This window comes from Capra hircus, chromosome 19 (genome assembly GCF_001704415.2).
Source record: "Capra hircus breed San Clemente chromosome 19, ASM170441v1, whole genome shotgun sequence".
In the NCBI taxonomy this organism is placed as follows: domain Eukaryota; kingdom Metazoa; phylum Chordata; class Mammalia; order Artiodactyla; family Bovidae; genus Capra; species Capra hircus.
Window position 1 is genome coordinate 33,748,623 of NC_030826.1, and position 20,203 is coordinate 33,768,825.

At 55.5% G+C, this 20,203-nt stretch overlaps 2 protein-coding genes across 3 annotated transcripts; one reads left to right on the forward strand and one right to left on the reverse strand.

The window, feature by feature from the left end:
• On the forward strand, window positions 244-3,053 carry MFAP4 (microfibrillar associated protein 4). The gene is made up of 6 exons (XM_018064747.1): window positions 244-371; window positions 600-678; window positions 887-1,041; window positions 1,457-1,553; window positions 1,631-1,813; window positions 1,951-3,053. The coding sequence occupies exons 1-6, from the start codon at window positions 366-368 to the stop codon at window positions 2,196-2,198; spliced, it is 768 nt and encodes a 255-aa protein (XP_017920236.1). The 5' UTR covers window positions 244-365; the 3' UTR covers window positions 2,199-3,053.
• MAPK7 (mitogen-activated protein kinase 7) lies at window positions 2,950-8,872 on the reverse strand. Of its 2 annotated transcripts, XM_018064745.1 has the most exons (7): window positions 8,026-8,872; window positions 7,301-7,537; window positions 6,534-6,699; window positions 4,605-5,683; window positions 3,945-4,522; window positions 3,551-3,684; window positions 2,950-3,405 (listed from the first exon to the last, which is right to left on the reverse strand). In XM_018064745.1, exons 2-7 carry the CDS (start codon window positions 7,530-7,532, stop codon window positions 3,252-3,254), a joined length of 2,343 nt encoding a protein of 780 aa, XP_017920234.1. In that variant the 5' UTR covers window positions 7,533-7,537; window positions 8,026-8,872; the 3' UTR covers window positions 2,950-3,251. The 2 variants fall into 2 exon arrangements, with proteins under 2 accessions (XP_017920234.1, XP_017920235.1); XM_018064746.1 differs by lacking the exon at window positions 7,301-7,537 and having other exon boundaries at window positions 8,026-8,098.

A 20,203-nucleotide genomic window follows, 5' to 3' on the forward strand; every position in this document is an offset into this window, starting at 1 on the left:
AAAGACCACGGCTAATGAAACCCAGGCCAGGGAAGGAGGGAGAAAATAAACAGACATGAGCAGGGGGGCCGTCAAGAAGCAGGGCAGGGGCTGGGGTGCCGGCGGAGGGGTCCGGGGGTGTCTGCGGGGCGTGGACGTCCTCTGCGCTTTGCCCAGACAGGCCTAATGAGATCCAGGTGGTCCCTTGGCCCAGGCCCATCCTGGGTCCCCGACAGCATGAGTGGAGCGGGGGAGGGGAAGGGATGCTGCAGCCGCGGGGCGGGGCAGGCGGCTGGCTGGGGGCCCAGCACATAACTCTGGGCGGACAGAGTCTGGGACAGCAGACACCCAGCCGCTGGAGCCCAGCTCGGAGCCCAGCTCGCAGCATGGAGGTACGGGGCTGGGAAGAGGGCCGTATGGGCTGAGCCCACCGTGCGCAGAGGGCCCTCACGGACAGACGGGGGCTGTCGCAAGCCTGTCCCAGAGGAGGTGGAGGTGGCAGGGCAGACCAGGGGTTCCTGGCGGGGCTGGCTCCTGTGAGGGGCTGGCTCCTGTGAGGGGCAAGTGCAGGGAGACAGGGGCTCCAGGGCTGGGTGCTGACCCTGCTCTCCTGTCACCAGGCCCTCCTGGTCCTGCCGCTGCTGCTACTGCTCTCCGCTGGCCCCTGCGCTCCCCAGCTCCTGGGGATCCGGGGAGATGGTAAGCTGCCTCGCTCCTGGCCTGCAGGCTGGGTGACAGGCTGGGCGAGGGGCTGTCCCAGGCCCTCACAGCTGGGAGTGGGGCTGGCTGAACCTGTTAAGATGGGGCGGGTGGGCCAGCCAGTTGGCACCCCTGGCCTAGGGAGGGAGGCAGGCATGGGGTGCGGAGGTGTCCGTCGCCTCAGGCCCCTTCTCCTCACCTGCCCCAGCTCTGGAGAAGTCGTGCCTCCAGCTGCCCCTGGACTGTGATGACATCTATGCCCAGGGCTACCAGGCGGATGGCGTGTACCTCATCTACCCCTCAGGCCCCAGCGTGCCCGTGCCTGTCTTCTGCGACATGACCACGGAGGGCGGGAAGTGGACGGTGAGTGGAGGGGGGACAGGGGGCACATTGCATGGCTCTGAGCCTGGGACGATGCTCACAGCAGTGTGTGGAGCGCCACCACCCCCAAACGCTAGGCACCTAAGGTAGGTTAGGGGCTGCACTGCATTGCACCATAACCCTGGGAGCAAGGTGCCCCTTACAAATGACAGTCTGGAGCCCAGAGAGGTGCAGTAACTTGCCCAAGTCACACAGCCAGTGCCAGACTCCACCCCAGGTGCCTGAACTCCAGCCCGCCGGCTCCCTCCACCTGCTCTTGCCCCCGGGGCCAGCACGCACCTCCTCTTGGCCCCCACTTGGTCCTTTCACAAACCACCTTAGCCTCACAGGGTCTGTGCCTGGGTGAGGGCACTGCCCCCGGCCCCTCAGGCACCCAGGCCCACCCTCTCTGCTCCAGGTTTTCCAGAAGAGATTCAACGGCTCAGTGAGCTTCTTCCGGGGCTGGAATGACTACAAGCTGGGCTTTGGCCGGGCTGACGGGGAGTACTGGCTGGGTAAGGCAGGGCCCAGTGGGCTGGGGGCCCCTGGAGCCAGGGCCCCGCTGACCAGCCAACTGCACCCCCCTTCTCAGGGCTGCAGAACATGCACCTGCTGACACTGAAGCAGAAGTACGAGCTGCGGGTGGACCTGGAGGACTTTGAGAACAACACGGCCTTCGCCAAGTACGCCGACTTCTCCATCTCACCCAACGCTGTCAGCGCGGAGGAGGACGGCTACACCCTCTACGTGTCAGGCTTTGAGGACGGTGGGGCAGGTACACTCCGCCATTTGTGTGGGGCTGGGGGTGGGGAAGGGCGCTGGGCCCAAGCACCGCCACCCCGCGTCTGGCTCAGGGGGCCCTCCCAGGCCGCCCTCCTATCTCAGCTGCCCTGTGCCCCTCCCCTCCGCCAGGCGACTCGCTGACCTACCACAGCGGCCAGAAGTTCTCCACCTTTGACCGAGACCAGGACCTCTTCGTGCAGAACTGTGCAGCGCTCTCCTCAGGCGCCTTCTGGTTCCGCAGCTGCCACTTCGCCAACCTCAACGGCTTCTACCTGGGTGGCTCCCACCTCTCCTACGCCAATGGCATCAACTGGGCCCAGTGGAAGGGCTTCTACTACTCGCTCAAGCGCACCGAGATGAAGATCCGCCGGGCCTGAGGGGCTGGCCCCCTCGCGGCCCACCGCCCCTTCCCCATCCCACCCAGCTCACCGGCAGCTCCGCTGCTCTCAGCACCGCCTCGGCCAGGCCCCCGTGGTTCCAGCTGGATGTCCCCATCACATCCCTGGCATCCACCTCTCGGCCAGGCCCCTGCTCCCTGCCACCCGAGGCTATGCTGCCGCAGCGCCCCACACCTCCAAAAGGCACCGCGGTCCAGCCCGGACTCAGACCCTGTCCCGAAGGACACGGGGCTGTGTCCCACTTTAGCCAGATTCCTGACCGCGGCCTCTGAAGGCCGAGCCTGTAGACCTCTCCTGGCATCTGCCAGGCTACCCCAGCAGTCCCACTGGCTGGCCCTTCACCCTCCTCCCACCCCCGTGTTCCCCTGGGGTGAGCACCACGGCCCGGCCCCACTGCACTCATGCTCAGCGGCCCCCTGCCTGCCTGACCCAGGCACCTGAAGCGCAACACCCAAACTGTATTTCACCACAGCTCCCACAGGCCACCCTAAAATGCCACAGCCAAGGCAGGCACAGATGTGAGGTCCCCCCACCCGCCCTGGGGGTGAGTGTGACTGTGCGAGGGTCAGAGGACCGCCTCTGTGGGGCTGGGAGGAGGTGGGAGTGGAGGTCTCAATAAACCTCAGGACCTGAACGAACCGGCCTTACTGTTGTGCACGCAGATACCTTTGCCTGCCCCCATGACGGCACACTGTCCTCGACTCTGAAAACACACCCTGGAGACAGGCACTAGAGGAGACCTTGTATTTCACAGGCAACCTTCCGAGGGCAAAAAAACTGTGTCATCATAATAATGTAATAATAATAATAATAAAATTATGATACTGAAAAGAATCGCTTGGGGGAGGGGCTCCCCCTCTTGGTGTGGCTTGTGCTGGCTCAGGTGGCTGCTTAAGGCCACAGGGTGGGTCTGAGATGAAGCTGCAGAATGATCTGAGCTGATTCCCCGACTGGGCGCAGGGCTCCAGCAGGACAGTCCTGCAGATCTCGGAGCTGGGTCTGCCCCTGGCAGCAAGGCACGGACTGCGGGCCTCAGGGCTCCTGGAGGTCGGGCAGGTCGGCCAGCAGCATGGGGGAATCCATCTGGATCTCACGCTGCAGGGACTCGATGTCGGCAGGGTTCATGCCGTGGCCCTCGAGCCAGTCAGCGAGCAGGGAGGCTGAGAGCGAGGCTGAGTCTGCTTGGCTGTGGGTGCGGTGGGGAGACGGGGTGAGAGGCTCCTCCTGCAGAGGGAGCCCCAACCGACAGCCCTACCAAACCCAGAGCCCCACCGGACCCAGAGCCCCATTGGACCCACAGCCCAACTCAAAAGGTCAGACCCAGCTCTTACCCGTCTTGTGGCCCATCAGCCACACCCATGTCAAAAGACTGGTTTAGGAATTCCTCCAGGTCAAAGCCAACACCATAGCCAGCTCCACTGCCCTTGGGGGTGCCCGAGAACACGGGGGGTAAAGGGTCCTCCACCTGCAGGGGATGACGGCAGCTCACAACACAGGCACCACCAAGAGCCGACTGAGGTTGGCACGGTGCCCGGCCATGATACCGCCCCACCCATGCCCGGGCCTGGACAGCAGCGGTGACAGCGCCAGCCTCAACAAACCCTGAGCGTGGGCTGGGGTCTCCAACAATCTGCTCGTCAGCATTAGGCTCTGGCCTCAACAACCTCAGAGCCCACCTCCCCCGCGTCAGACCCAGGCATCCCCACGACCAGGCCTCTCTCTCACCTGCGACTTGGACAGCTGCTGGGTCACCAGGGTGACGTCAGGTGACTCCGATGTGGAGGGCTGTGGGGCCCCCCCAGGGTCTGGAGGGGGTGGGCCAGAGGGGAAGTAAGGGACAACACTCAGGGCACTAGGGCCGCGCAGCCCAGGGGGCGGCACCAGTGGCTGGGGGGCCAGAAGGCTGGAGGTGGCAGTGGTCTGGGGAGCAGCAGGGCCAGCTGCAGGTGCAGGGGGTGGGCAGGCCGGCTGTGGCAGGGGCCCAGTGGGCTGGGTGGCAGGGCCAGCGGGAGGGCTGGGGGGCCGGGCTGTGGGCGCAGGGGCAGGGGGCTGGGCCATGCGAGTCCAACGCTCCAGCAGGCTGCGGTCGTTTTCACTGAGCACCAGCCCAGCCAGGGGGTCCGCGGAGGGGCCCCCCGAGCCCCCCGCGCCCCGCTCCTTGCGCTCGCGCTCCTGCCGCCTCTTCTCCCGCTCCTTGGCCCGCTCCTGCCGCCGTCGGCGTTTCTCCTCCCGCTCCCGCTGGCGCTCCTGAGCAGTCACCGGCTTCCGAGGCTCAGGAGCTTCCAGGGGGGCACTGGGGCCATCTGTGAGGAGGATGGGAAGGTGAAGGTAAGAGTCAGTCCAGGCAGGGGTTCCCCCTCTGCCCCCCATTCCCCAGACAGGCACCTCGGAGCCGGCTCCGCAAGGACTTGAGCAAGGCAGCCTTGAGGGCAGCCTTGGTGTTGTCTGAGATGGCCCCCTCCTTCTTTGGAGGGGCTGGTTCACTGGCTGGTGGGGGCGGTTGCAGGGTCAGATCGATGGTGTCGGGCGCAGGGCCAGGGCACGGCAGTGGCGCTGGTGGAGGGGACTCCATGGCGCAGTCCCCACTCGGAGCCCAGGGGCTGGGCATTTCCACGTCGGGGCAGCTGGGCTCGCTGGCCACAGGCTGCAGGGAAGGCTGGAAGCGGATCTGCTGGCGGATGCCCTCACGCCGTGCGTGGAAGTCCTCGATCTCCGCCACGATGGCCTCCTTAATGCGCTCCCGTGTGAGGGCTTCGCGGTCAAAGGCAAAGTCAAAGGGCGGGGCACAGTCAGGCTCGTCATCGGGGTCATGGTACTTGGCCAGGAAGGGGTGGCGGAGGGCAGCAGCTGCAGAGACACGGGCGCTGGGCTCGAAACGTAGCATGCGCCCCAGTAGGGAGAGCGCCTGGCGGTCAGCACCCGGGTACACCGTCTCCCAGGGCACAGGCTGGCGTGGTGGCAGGCTCTGGATATAGGCCCGCACCCTCTCAGCTCCCACAGCCTGAATCACGGCCGGCGACGGGGTACCCAGCACCGTCATGATCAGCTGCAGCTGGTGCACATAGTTTTTGCCTGGGAAGAGTTGGCGCCGGGCCAGCATCTCCCCAAAGATGCAGCCCACGGACCACAGGTCAATGGCCTGCGTGTACTCGTGCAGCGAGAGCATGAGCTCGGGGGCGCGGTACCAGCGAGTGGCCACATACTCAGTCATGAAGTACTGATGCTCAGCGGGCGAGGTGCACAGGCCACGGGCCATGCCAAAGTCCCCAATCTTGAGCTCGCAGTTCTCGTTCACCAGCAGATTGGAGGGCTTGAGGTCGCGGTGGATGACCTGAGCCGAGTGCATGTACTTGAGGCCCCGCAGCAGCTGGTACAGGAAGTAGCGCACATGCTCCAGTGTCAGCGGCTGTGAGGAGTGGATGATCTGGTGCAGGTCGCTCTCCATCAGGTCCAGGACCACGTAGCTGAGAGGCAGGGGAGAGACGCAGGCTGTCTTGCCCAAACTCCAACCCCACTGTCACCACGCCCTCCCAGCTCCAGACAGGTCAAGGTCTTACTCTTAGACCCTGCAGGGGCTGCCCGCATGGTATCAAGATTCTCTACAACTTTTCCGTGGACTCAAGTGAAATCACTTTTCTCTCCAGGCCTAGCTTTTCTCATCAGAGAAAAGATGAGGCTGGACTAGACCAGCCAGGGTTTAGTTTGGGGGCCCTCTTCATTGTGTGGTAGTGGCTGCTTGAAAGGCTATGATGAAAATTTAAAGGCTTCTGCAATCTGCAGGACAGTGTTCTGTGACTGACTAGTGACGTCTGCTACTGGAATAGGAAAGAACAGACATAGGATGAATACCCTACATTTGCCATGCTACATACTGAGATTCTGGGCTTCCCAGGTGGCACCAGCAGTAAAGAACCCACCTGCCAATGCAGGAGATGCGGGTTCGATCTCTGAGTCAGGAAAGATCTCTTGGAGGAGGGCATGGGAACCCACTTGAGCATCCTTGCCTGGAGAATCCCCATGGACAGAGGAGCCTGGCAAGCTACAGTCCACAGGGTCGCAAAGAGTCAAGACATGACTGAAGTGACTTAGCATGCACACATACTGAGATTCTATAAACCTGTCACTTCTACACTTTCTTTGAAGAAATCATAGCTGTCCCTGGCAAACCCTTAGGGAGCACTGGTCCTGGAGTCATGGGAATTTCCCCAGCCTACCCTACATTAGGTTCAGCTGCCCTTCCAGAACTTTAGCAGAGTGGTTCCAGCCTTCAGAAAAGGTGCCAACTCTGCCTCCCTCCCTATCCCCGCTCCTTACACAGATTTGAACTCGCCATAGGGTACAGTGGGCCTCAGGATGTCCTTTATGGCAATGATGTTGTCATGCTTGAAGTGCTTGAGGATCTTCAGCTCTCTGAGGGTCCGCTTGGCATTGGTCACCACATCAAAAGCATTAGGGATCTTCTTAATGGCCACCTGCTGGCCTGGGGAACAGGGGAAAAGTAGATGCCACTTGGGATAGCTGGTGAGCTGCAGAGTAGCACATGGCCTCTTTCGATATGCTATGCATGTGACAACAGCTACCACAGAGGACCTACTATGTGCCAGATCCTGTGCTGAGCACAGTAGGTACATGACCACATCTCCCCTTCACCTCTGTCCCAAGGCAGGTACACAGCTCAAAGTCACAGACATGGAGACCTGGGCACAGCAATTTGTTGGGCACACTGCACAGCTAGTTAGCAGTACCTCCGTACACTCTCTGCATCTCAGGCCTCTTCATCCCACCACCAACCCAATGCCTGCTGTCTGCTCCACAACGCACTCCGGTGAACCTCCATTCTGATTATCACCCAGACTGTCACCTTTCTAAGGAGGAAGCAGACTGCTGCGCTGGCAGAGCCACCAGAGTTTCTAGAGACCCGAGCCCAACACAGAGGCCGGCCCCCAGACAGCGCCCAACCCCTGCTTGCTGACTTGACTGAGATTTCACATCCCAGCTTCTCTGCTGGCTGCTGGGACTGCGGGTCCCACCCCCCCGGGACTTGGTTCCCACACATGAGAGCGGCCGGGAGGGTCGCTCACCAGTGAGGCGGCGGCGCGCGGAGGACACCACCCCGTAGGCCCCGTTGCCAATGGTCTCGATGATCTCGTACTCGTCCCCCACGTCGAAGGTCACGTCGAAGGACCGCGCCTTCAGCAGGGCCAGGTTCTTGGCCGCCACCGAGGCGGCGGTGCCAGCGGGTTCCGCTTTCACCGGCCCGGGGGGCTCCCCGGAACCGTCCTCACCGTCGTCCTCCTTCAGGGGCTCGGCCATGGCGTCTGGGTGGACACGCGGGCGAGGAGGGGCCCGGCCCCGGACTCAGGGGCCCCTCGGAGGCTCCAGACCCGCAGGCCGAGCAGCACGTGCACTCCGAGTCCCGCACGCTCGGGAGCCCCCAGCTCAACCCAGCGCGGGAAGCGGGGTCGGCGTTGGGGGAAGCGCCGCGAGGCGCGGTCCAGGAAGAAAGCGAGGGGCGGGCCGCCCGCTCTTCTTGGTCCTCACTAGGCTAATGGTGCCTCACCCCGACGCCGCACGGGCCCTCGACGCCGCCCAGGCGTTCAGCCCCGGGGTCGGGGTTGGGGGGTGGGACCCGAATACCCGCTCCCTCAATAGGTCTGGCAGCCGCCACCACCTCAGCGGAACGCTCAACTCCGCCGGTCTCCCGCCCCGCCCCCTCAAGACCACGCCCCTCAGCCTCTGACCAGTCCTTGAATGGCCTTTACTGAGGTCCCCACCCCTTCCACTTGCTCCCCCAATCCGCGCCTACCTTCCGAGGAAGCCACGCCTTCACCCGCGCCCGCTCCGTGGTCCAGTCTCCAGGAGGGAACCACCCAACCCGCGCTCGGCGCTTAGCCGGGGCGCGGCCGCCTGGCTCGGTCCTCGGACGCAGGCGCGCCAGCAGCCCCGGGCGCCGCGAGACTGCGAGGCACCGCCTCCTACGTGCGCGCGCGCGCATCCGCTCCGATCTTCCAGGTCCTCTCAGCTCAGTTACTGGTGGCCTCGGGATCTTGGAGGGCTGTTACCGGTAGTTACCATCACTCAGTCCCCTTTAAGCCCCTCTTCCCTTATCAGCCCCTATAAGCCCGAGTATTGCGTCCCCCATTTTCCCGATGGGCCCCGGAAGCCTGGCGCTTGGGAATGCGTGGTCCCAGGTAGACGGTGATCCGTCACATCCAACCACAGAGATCCCGGTCCTCCGGGTTCTAGAGCGTCGGCTCAAAGCCGCCCTGACTTCCGGTATCTGTCCTCTCAGCTCAGCTTCCGGCGCCCCGGACTCCGGCCAGCGGTTCGCTAGCCTCGGCCGTGAACCTTCCGTGGGGCGGCTCCGTCCAGCGACTCCCGCGCTGTGGCTGCAAGGCAGCAGGCAGGGCCACAGGGTCAGCTGCGCCTGGAGGAGGCAGAGCTCCGCCGGAGCCAGTTCCCTGCCAATCTTCAGGGCCCGCGTTCGACCTCGCAGCGAGTGCGCGCCGAGCGCTGATCCTCTGCGTCCTGAGGCGGCTCACGGGAGGTCGTGTGTCCTCCAGTGACTGACGAGAAGAGAGCCAGGGGGCGGGGAGCCCAGAAATTAGGCCTGAGGGCCCTAGGGAGGGTCCATCCCTTAGACTGGAAAGGAATTTTGTTTACATTCCCCACTGTTGGAGGTTTTTTTTTTACTAAAACATACTTACAGGAAGTTCCACACAGCGTAAGTGTATGAATAAACTCACAAACTGAACATATCAGTGTATCGAAGTCACGTGGATGAAAAAAAAAAAATCCAGAACATTTCCAGCACTTCAGAAACCCTTTCTCTTTTCTAGTGGTTACAACTTCTTTCTGTTGACTCTTTTCCATACTTTGGGGGTCGGTTGCCGTGAATTCTAGGAGGTTCACTGGGGCCCATACATTAAGATGGAAAAGTGGAGATTGCATTTTAAAAATACAACATCAGGGAAAATGTCTGAGAGCATAACGTCAGCTCTAGGACGAATAAATGGAGAAGGCAGTGGCACCCCACTCCAGTACTCCTGCCTGGAAAATCCTGTGGACGGAGGAGCCTGGTAGGCTGCAGTCCATGGGGTCGCTAAGAGTCGGATATGACTGAGCGACTTCACTTTCACTTTTCACTTTCATGCATTGGAGAAGGAAATGGCAACCCACTCCAGTGTTCTTGCCTGAAGAATCCCAAGGACGGGGGAGCCTGGTGGGCTGCCGTCTATGGGGTCGCACAGAGTCGGACACAACTGAAGTGACTTAGCAGCAGCAGCAGCAGGACAAATAAATACCTCGTATTTAAACATGGAAAGATCACTTGGACCTCCTGAGTTAACTATACCTTTGGTTCTGGTTTTCCTGAAAGCATAGCAAAAAGCCAAATTATCTGTTACATGATTTGCCTTGACCATTAATAAACCATATTCATGGGGAGTGGACATTTTCTGCACTGAGTTCTGAAAACATTTCCATGATGGCCTTTCCTTAAGTGACACGGTAGACAACCTTCCTTAACTCTGACGTATGTGTGCATTAAGTTCTGCAGTGTCCATCAGTGAAAAGAGAGGGCATAAAACTGCAGGACCGAGAAACGTCTTCTCAGGGAACCCAATGCCCAGTTCTGTGACAATCTGGTCTGCTAAAGGAATAAAGCATAAGATAGCAGAAAAGACCCATACATTTTGAATGCTTTAAATACTTCTTTAGAAATATTTCAGCTAGAATTGGTATACAAGTTATAGACGATTCAACTTTCTCTGGTAAAAGCTCCCTGTTTCTCATTTACTTTTTAAAAAATATTTTACTTATTTGTTTGGCTGCACTGAGTGGCTCCAGAGCATGCAAAGTCAGTAGCTGCAGCACACAGGCTTAGTTGGTCTGGGGCATGTGGGATCCTACCTAGTTCTCCAACCAGGCATTGAACCCACCGATCCCTGCATTACAAGACAGATTCTTAACCACTGAACCACCAGAGAAGTCCCTTCATTTACTTTTGAATCCATCATGAGCTGCTTTACTTCTCCCCCTACTAGACCCTGACTCTGTCCTGAGAAAGTTGGCAGTTATCTAACATTCTCCAGCCTTGCCTTATGAGCTTACTTCATACGACACAACTGACTACTTCAAGAAAAAGTTTTCTCATGTGGCTCAAAATTCAAATCATAATAAAAAGGTTCAAGTGAAAATCCTGGTCTCACGCCAGGTGGCTGATTTTATAGTTTCCTGTTGGGCTTCCCTTGTGGCTCAGCTGGTAAAGAATCCTGCAAGGTGGGAGACCTGGGTTTGATCCCTGGGTTGGGAAGATCTGGAGAAGGGAAAGGCTACCCACTCCAGTATTCTGGCCTGGGAACACGACTGAGCCACTTTCACTTTCACTGGAAGTAAAAAAGAAACAATAAAAATCCGAAACACACAAATACAACTATACATTCTTTGTCCCCTTGACAAAATATAGCAAATCATTTACACTTTTCCTGAAATCATTAAGTATCAAAAACCAGAGGGATCTCTCATTTTTCTTATAACAGCTTTTTTTTTTGAGATATAATTCACATACTGTAGAACATTTATAGTGTACAATTCAGTACATGAATTTAGTAGGTTCACAGAGTTGTGCAACCATCACTCCACCCAATTTTAGAACATTGTCATCAACTCAAAAGAAAGCCATTAGTCACTCCTGATTTCCCCTCACCAGCCCCTGGCAACCACTAATCTACTTCCTGTCTCCCGACTGCCTATTCTGGATGTTTCAGATCAATGCAATCATATACTCTGCGACCTTGAGACCTTTTGTATTTGACTTTTTTCACTCAGCCTAATGTTTTCCAGGTTCATCCTTGTATCAGAACTTCATTTTTATTTTTAAAGCTGAATATGTTACACTGTATAGATAGACCGCATTTGTTTATCCCATCATCAGCTGATGGACATTAGGATTCCTTCCACTTTTTGGCTGGTGTGACTAATTGTGCTCTGGACATTCACAGACAGGTTTGTGTGGACCTAGGCTTTCCGAGCTTTTGGGTACAGATCTAAGGGTATGATTGCTGGGTCATATGGTAAACTTTTTAAACATTTTGAGGAACTGCCAAACTGTTTCCTTTAGTGGTCACACCAGTTCACTATCTCCCCAGTGTATCTGAGGGTTGCAATTTCTCCACATCCTCACCAGCACTTATTATTTTCTTATTTTTCTTTTTTAAATTGTAGTCATCCTGGTGGGTATGAAGTAGTATGTCATTGTGGTTTTGATTTGCATTACTCTCATGACTAATGAGGGCTTCCCTGGTGGCTCAGAGGTTAAAGCCTCTGCCTGCAATGCAGGAGACCTGGGTTTGATCCCTGGGTCGGGAAGATCCCCTGGAGAAGGAAATGGCAACCCACCCCAGTATTCTTGCCTGGAGGATCCCATGGACGGAGGAGCCTGGTGGGCTACAGTCCACAAGGTGGCAAAGAGTCGGACACAGCTGAGTGACTTCACTTTTACTTTCTTTCATGACTAATGATGTTGAACATCTTCTCACGGGCTTATCAGCCATTCTTCTTTGGGGAAATGTCTGCTCAGTGTCTATTCAGTTCCTTTCTGTTTTGTTTGTTTGCTTTTGGCTGTGTTGGGTCTTTGTTGCCTCGAGAGCTTTTTCTCTAGCTGCAGCAAGCTGAGGCTACTCTCTGGTTGTGGTGTGCTGGCTTCTCATTGCAGTGGCTTCTCTTGTTGCAGAGCATGGGCTCTAGGGCATGTGGGCTCCGAAGTTGCAGTTCCTAGGCTCCAGAGCACAGGCTCAATAGTTGTGGTGTAGGGGCTTAGTTGGTCCGTAGTATGTGGAATCTTCCCTCTAGCAGGCAGATCCTTTACCACTGAGCCACCACAGAAGCCCTCATTGGCATTGAACCCACTTTTATTTTTATTTAAAACTTTATAGAGACTTTATTTTAAAAACTTTTATATAAAAACTTATTTTTATTTACATATTTGTTTAAAATTTATTTAAATTTTTTACTTTTATTATTATTATTTGTGGCGCCACCATGCAGTGTGCAGGATCTTAGTTCCCTGACCAGGGATTGAACCTATGCCCTCAGCAGTGAAAGCTTGGAGTTCTAACCAATGGACCAGCAGGGAATTCTCATCTCACTCTTTTTTACAGCTGCATAGTACCTCTTTTCAAATATAACCTATTCACCCAAGACCCTATAGGTATACACTACTACTTTAAGATTTTTGCTCTTGCAAATGATGTTGCACTAAGTTATCTTGAACACATCATTTTGTGCACTGCAAGTTTAAAATACCCAGAAGTGGATGGTGTGCCAAGTTAAAGAGTATTGCACTTGTGATTTTAATAGGTAATGTCAATTTTCTGTCCTTAGTTGTTGTTTAATTGTTAAGTCATGTCGTCTATGGGGTCGCACAGAATCGGACACGACTGAAGCGACTTAGCAGCAGCAGCAGCATGTCAGACTCTTTGCACCTCCATGGACTGTAGCTCGCAAGGCTCCTCTGTCCATGGGATTTCCCAGGCAAGAATACTGGAGTTCAAAATTAGGAAAGGAGTACACCAAGGCTGTATATTGTCACCCTGCTTATTTAACTTATATGCAGAGTACATCATTCAAAATGCCGGGCTGAATGAATCACAAGCTGGAATCAAGATTGCCAGGAGAAATATCAACAACCTCAGATATGCAGATGATAACACCCTAATGGCAGAAAGCAAAGAGGAACTAAAGAGTCTCTTGATGAGGGTGAAAGAGGAGAGTGAAAAAGCTGACTTAAAACTCAACATTCAAAAAACTAAGATCATGGCATCCAGTCCCATCACTTCATGGCAAATAGATGGGGGAAAATAGGAAACAGTGACGAATTTTATTTTCTTGGGCTCCAAAATCACTGTGGATGGTGACTGCAGCCACAAAATTAAAAGATGCTTGCTCCTTGGAAGAAAAGCTATGACAAACCTAGACAGCATATTGAAAAGGAGAGTCATCAGTTTGCCAACAAAGGTCCGTATGTATAGTCAAAGCTATGGTTTTTCCAGTAGTCATGTATGAATGTGAGAGTTGGACCACAAGGCTGAGTGCTGAAGAACTGATGCTTTGGAACTGTGGTGCTAGAGAAGACTCTTGCGAGTCCCCTGGACAGCAAGGAGATTAAACCAATGAATCCTTAAGGAAATCAACCCTGATTATTCATCGGAAGGACTGATGCTGAAGCTGAATTTCAAAGCTTTGGCCACCTGATGCAAAGAGCCAGCTTATTGGAAAAGACCCTGATGCTGGAAAAGTGAAATGAAGTCGCTCAGTGGTGTCTGACTCTTTGCAACCCTGTGGACTGTAGCCCACCAGGCTCCTCCATCCATGGGATTCTCTAGGCAAAGGTTGCCATTTCCTTCTCCAGGGGATCTTCCCAGCCCAGGGATCGAACCCAGGTCTCCCGCATTGAGGGCAGACACTTTAAGCTCTGAGCCACCAGGGAAGCCCTCAATACTGGAAAAGACTGAGGGCAAAAGGAGAAGGGGCCAGTCCTGGAGTCTGTTCTCTATGGAAGGGCTATAGTCTCTGTGGCAGGCCTTAGGGAGACCTCCAAAAGGGCTGACACCACATGCCACATCTCCTAGGACTGCTGCTGCTCCTGTCCCCACCGCAGGCCACTGCTGACCCATGCCTCTGCAGGAGACCTACACACACTCACAGGAAGGTCTGGCGCAGTCTCTTGTGGGGGTCACTGCTCCTTTGCCTGGGTCCTGGCACGCATAAGGTTTTGTTTGTGCCCTCCACCAAGTCTACCTTCGCTTTCTTCGTCACTGTCCCTGTCCACGGCTGAGAAGGGGGATCAGCAGGGGAGGGGCATGATAACCTAAGAGCACACAGTGGGGGTGGGTGGGGGTGCCACCTCTGCCTCCAGGACTCCCTGTGCCTGGCTCCACTCTCCCCACTGACTAAGGCGAACAGCCCTGAGTCACCCAGTGAGCAGCCAGTCGGCGCAGCCCACATCAGGATCTGCAGAGGCTATGGAAGCTGCTCTGGGGCCCACTTCTCAGCCTGAAGCCCCTCCCCCTTTTCCTTCCCCCAGCAGACATGCACTTATCTTGCTAGACAGAACTTTGTCACATGGCCACCCTCCTTGCAGGGGTCTGAGAAATCAAAAGCTCAGTCAGGCACATGGCTGCCCACCAAGTCAGGATTTGTTAGAAATGGAGAACAGACAATGAACAGGTAGAAGAGCCAGAGCCACATCTTCTGGTCTAGAGGACAGGTGGGTGATGGCCTAGTCCCCAAAACCAAGACAGGACCTTCTCAGAGACCCTGGAGACTGGGAGGCTGAGTTCCCTCACTCAAGGTCCACATCCTCCCCAGGACAGACCAGCTTCGTCTCTCTCAGCCCTGGGGGGTCACCACTCCTTTCCAAAGGTGGCAGGGACCAAGAGTTCCCTTGGCCCAGAGCCCACACCACAGGAGACAAGCAGTGCAGCAGGGGTGGGTGTGAGGGAGGTGCTGTCCAGCAGCTTGGACTGCCCCTTGACTTCTTTCAGGACTGCCAAGCCCTCCAGACCATACACAGTCACACTGTGACACACACACACTAGTACAGTCACAGCATGGCTCTCACATGCCCTTGTAGTCCATTTAGGTTCCCAGAATACAGACACATGCCCACCCAGGATGCACAGAATTCAGGGGCACCACTGAGCACACAAGTTGACTGTTAACCCTGCTGCAGTCCATCTTTCCCCACTCCCTCGAGCGTCTGTCCATCACCCAGTGCTCTGTAGAAGTCTCCAGGGGATGCCCCACAAGGCTCCCAGGCTTGTGACCACTTCCACGTTCACCAGTGCCCTGGCCGGGCCCCCATCTCACCTGCAGGCTGACCGGCCACTTCCACACCTGCCCCAAAGCCAGAGCCTCAGTCACTCACTACATCGCCAAGCACATGCTCCGTGAAGGGCAGTCTTCTGGGGTGGGGGGTGGTGGGCAGGGGAAGGGGTTGACCGTGAACATGTGTACAAATCTCTGCACTTGAAGAACTCAGATTTAGCCTGGAAGAGGACAACAAAGTCACTGAACTACAGTGTCTCGGGTGACAGGCCCCAGGCCTGGACCCAGGAAGGGCTGATGGGGGAGGAGGTGGTGATTTTCCATGGAATGATCAAGAAAAGCCAGCCAAGATGGTGACCTTGGAGCAAGGACTTGAAGGGGGGAGAGGGAAGGAGCCCCATGTGGACGGAGCAGCAGGAACAGCATTCTGGGCAGATGGAACAACAGACACAGGGCTCAGAGGCAGGGTGTGCCTGGCCTGTGAGAATCAGCCAGGGGGCAGTGATCGGGACGACTGCTCACTGCCTGGTCCCAGCTGCCATCACTTCTCACCAGGACCCTTACTGTCATCACTGAGTCACTGTCCTCTTAGCCTCCTCTCGCTGCTGTGACTTCCTCTGTGCCCAGCAGCCAGAGTGACCTTTCAACAAACACAGATGAGGCTTCAACAGACACAAGATGGGTGTCCCCATCTTGTGGGATCAAGTCCACGCCCCAGGCCCGTGAGGCCCTGCTGGTGGAGAATGGGGGACAGATGGAGGAAGTGGCCTTCGTGATGGGACTGGCTGCCTGGAGGCCAAGTGCAGGGCGTGGTGACAGCCCCAGCTGTGGTTCCTGTGAAGTCATCCCCTTCATGCATCTGCCTGATTTCCTCTCTCAGATCTACTGGAAAAGCCCCGAGGAAACTGCTAATGGGTATGTGCAGCCCAGGGCGGCTGGGGTGTGAGTTGTTGGAGAGCAAGTGGTGGGAATGCTCCCAGGAGGAAGGGACCAGCCTGGGTGAGCTGCTCAGCAGCAGTGTGGCCCTGCCCCTCCTTTGGCACCTGTGGGTGGGGCTGCAAACAAAACACAGGAGGCCCCACTGTGCTTGAATTCCAGATACCCGACGAGCGGTTCTTCAGTTATGGAGGTCCCACCTGTGTCCTGTGTTTTCCTTTGCTGAATCTGGCAGCCCTACAGGGACCACATGCGCCTCCACACTGGCCTCCCAGCTACCCTGGCCCCAGGTCTCGGCCCCATGTGGGGACCAGAGACGCCTGGTGGAAACCCAGTGGCTTCACGTCTCTCCTGGGCTCCCCCTACCACTTGGAGGCCTCGGTGACCTGCGTTGTGTGCACTGTCAACCCACCTCCAACTCCCACGGCATGCTGGGGAAGTACTCTCTGAAAAAATAAAGTCAATAAAATGTAAAGAATGGAAAGTCCTAATTTTAGCATTTGCCAGTTTCTGTGGATGATCTCAAGCCACCAGCATGTCGCTGGAGGCCAAGTTGCACACAGTCAGCTGTGAGTCAGCACAGGCTGTGCGAGCCGTACACTCTCTGATCCTCGAGCACATTCTGCCCCAGGGCCTTTGCACCGACTGTGCTCTCACTGTGGCGTTGGAACACCTGCCCCACACCTGCACAGGACTTGCCCCTTCTCTGTTTTCGGGACATTGTGCACCATCCACAATAACCCTCCCCTCACTCACCAGCCCTCTTCTCTGCTTTATTTTTTCCCTCAGAGCAGTTCCCACAGTCCTAGATTATCAAATAGGTTGACATGTTTGTCTCCCCACTAGAAAGTCACTCCATGAGGGCAAGGGGCATAGCCTGTCTTGTTTTCCACTTAACTCCAAGCACCTAGCCCAGTGCCTGGCACACAGTAGGAGCTCAATAAATACCTGTTGAGTGAGCGGTAACTCTCAGCTCAGTAAGCTTGGCTTCCATGACCTTGATGTTTATTTTGTGCATTGGCTGGAGCCACTCAATAAACCCCACCCCCACAGGAGCCAGCTGGACACACAAACTTCAGCCCCGCTCCACTCCCACTCTGCTGTGCAGCCTTGGTGAGGCTCTCTCCATCTCTGAGGCTCCTGGATTTGTCCCCTGTGAGGGAAGATTAACTAATAACTTCCACCTCCTGAGCTACTGTGGGCATCACATGGCTGAATGGACGGGAAAGCACTTTGCAACTTATAGCCACTAAAATTTAGGAGCCCCCATCGACCCCACTATTTCTCAGAAGGAAAGACATTTTGTAGTTATTAGAAACATCCTGCTGCTGTTGCTGCTGCTAAGGCGCTTCAGTCGTGTCTGACTCTGTACGACCCCATAGACGGCAGCCTACCAGGCTCCCCCGTCCCCGGGATTCTCCAGGCAAGAAGACTGGAGTGGATTGCCATTTCCTTCTCCAATGCATGAAAGTGAAAAGCGAAAGTGAAGTCGCTCAGTCATGTCCGACTCTTAGCGACCCCATGAACTGCAGCCCACCAGGCTCCTCCATCCATGGGATTTTCCAGGCAAGAGTACTGGAGTGGGGTGCCATTGCCTTCTCCGCAGAAACATCCTAGAACTGTCAAAAGTCCTCACAATCAGCTACACATGATGTAAAAGCATAAATCATTCAGTAACAGCTTTTTAAAAAAATCTAGTAGAAAACTTGACTTTTCATTATTTTCATCAAGTAGAAAACTGAGGAAGTGACCTTAACAAAACAATCTCCACTTAGAGCAAGTCTCCTTGACCACCATGTGGAGACGCTTACCTGGCTCTATCTTGTCTGGCATACTTTTTTTAAAAAAACAAACAAACTCATCTTTCTGTTGTCCCTTCCCCATCCTTGAGGACTTCAATACATTTCAAAATGATGCCAGGACCTCCCTGGTGATCCAGTGGCTAAGACACCAAGCTCCCAATGCAGGGGGCTTGGGTTCCATCCCTGGTCGGGGAACTAGATCCCACATGCCACAACTAAAGACCCTGCATGCCACAACGAAGATCGAAGACCCCAGGTGCCACAAGTAAGACCCCATGCAGCCAAATAAATATATATTTTTTAATGTCATTCTAAATTCTCCCCGCTCTCAGCTGTCTCTTCCTAGGGAGCCTCTCCCACTGTCCCCTGGACCCCATCCCTCTCCACTCAACCTCCTGTCTCTCTTCTGGGCACCCAGAAGGAGCGATGTCCCAAAGGAAGGAACCATCTGTCCAGGACCATGCAGAGTGGCTGGCACATGTCACCCCTCCCATGACCCAGTCAGGCCATGCCTCTGCCACCTCAAGACCCAGATGAGGGATTAGATAACAATGCCACAAATGAGCTTTCTCTGCTCTACCTAACATCATCTAAAAATTCACCCAATGTGACAAAATTAGGAGTTCAAGGAAACAGAGATTTCCCAGCTGTGGACACCAATGTCTACAATCAAGGCTGGTTTCTGCTGGTAGGCATGGCTTCCGGCCATCGGCAGGCACCCGTGAAGACAGGCTGGGCATGTTTTGATCAACTAGACCTCTGACAGGTTGGTTGGGTTCTGTGTCATGTGAGTTATTCAGCATTTTAATCGCCGCACCTTCCTCAACAACCGCCTGGGACTGAGCATGCCTCATTATTCCCTGGATTATTTCCACACCTGAACTCATGTTTCTGGAAGCTGCATCTTTCAGCACAGCAGGAAAACAAAAGCTAGACATGGAGATGTGCTTGTTGAGACTGACAGCAGCAACATGTGGTTCTCCGTGGAGAGGAGAATGGGTGACTCGACGCTCATTCTAACTGCGTCTTCCCTCCTATCTCACCTGAGCTCAAGCTCCCAGGCTCCCTTGCAGCTAGAAGAGGCCCTGAACCCCAGTTCCAGCTACTGGGCTGTGCAGGATGCCCTGTCCTATGCCAAGTCCTGCTGGGGATGCCCAGCCTCTCCCCCTGCTCTGCGTAGAACATGGGCCTGTACCTGGAGCTGAACTGGCGGTCTTGTCATGAGGACAAAAGCCACATGTTAAGCAGGTCAGGAGAACCAGGTCCCTGGTGGCACGGCTGAGCTGGCGTCAGCACTGGGCTGTCTTGATTTTGAGACAAGTGACCCTTGTGTATTTATACCCTACTTGAGTTTTCTGCCACATGCAGCCTAACCACCATGCCATGCACCCAACATGTGAACTCCTGGCAAGCTTCACTTCTTTGCCTGTCTTTGGCTGATGTTGAGTTTATGTCCCATGGATTGAAAATGAATGGTTTTTAAAGACCTGCAGTGTTTCCCAGAGTTTAGCCAGCAATTCAACTTGCTGTCTCCAAGCAAGGTGAACACCAACTGCATCACCGCCTTCACTATGGGGACCATTGATTCCCTCTGCTGAGCCTCGCCAGGTCAGGATCTTATGACCCCTGATTTCCTGGAAACTGAGACTCAAGAGAAGTTGAGCCACAGCCCAAGGTCACACAGCCAGGAAGTGGCAGAGCTCAGATTGGAACCCAGCTCCCCCTGCTGGTTAAGCCCTGGAAGCAGCGGCCCTGGCATTTCCCCCTTGAATTTGAGGATGAAGGAAGAATGCCGTCCTGGGGCTAATCTGGAGAGGCCAGGGACCCCCCTGGCTCTTCAAGTGACTCAGCAGGAAAAGGACAGTCCAGGCCAGGCCCTCATCTTCCTAGTGAGACACTGAGGCCTGGAGAGGGGCAATGACCTGCCGGGACCAGGCTGGAGACGAGACATCCACCTTGGGCTGTGCCCGACAAAGACCTACTGATTCAGCTGTGCTGCTGGAGGCTGGGGTCCCTGAGTTGCTTGACTCCAAACCGCCCTCTGGATGGAACCTGAGGGTTCAGCCCTTGCCTTCAGTGTTTTAAGTTCCCCCCTGGAGGTCCCTCTCCTCTGCCCGCTTGTTCACTTACTCATGAGTTCATTCAACAAGTAGGTGCTCGGGCAGTTGAGTATGGTCCAGGAGCCCGATCAGGCCACAGCCCCTCCATGGTGGAGAATGAAGGCTGCCCAATGAAGGCCTGTCTAGAGGACAGGACAGTCGTCTAGAGCTTGATGCTCAAAAGGAAGGTCAGATGGAAAGGGTGGAAGGAACAGCAAGTACAGAAACCTGCAATGCACTGAATTAAGCCTTTAAAAGTGGTTGGTTTGAGGTTATGTGATCTCTACCTCAATGAAAACCAAGTATATGTAATTTTAAA

Coding starts and splice junctions, on each gene's coding strand:
- MFAP4 (XM_018064747.1), top strand. Junction 1,042..1,456: donor CGGAGGGCGGGAAGTGGACG/GTGAGTGGAGGG, acceptor TCTCTGCTCCAG/GTTTTCCAGAAGAGATTCAA. Junction 1,554..1,630: donor TGACGGGGAGTACTGGCTGG/GTAAGGCAGGGC, acceptor CCCCCTTCTCAG/GGCTGCAGAACATGCACCTG.
- MAPK7 (XM_018064745.1), bottom strand. CDS start 7,532: ATGGCCGAGCCCCTGAAGGAGGACGACGGTGAGGACGGTTCCGGGGAG. Junction 6,700..7,300: donor CGCGCGCCGCCGCCTCACTG/GTGAGCGACCCT, acceptor CCTGTTCCCCAG/GCCAGCAGGTGGCCATTAAG. Junction 3,406..3,550: donor GCTGATGGGCCACAAGACGG/GTAAGAGCTGGG, acceptor CCGCACCCACAG/CCAAGCAGACTCAGCCTCGC.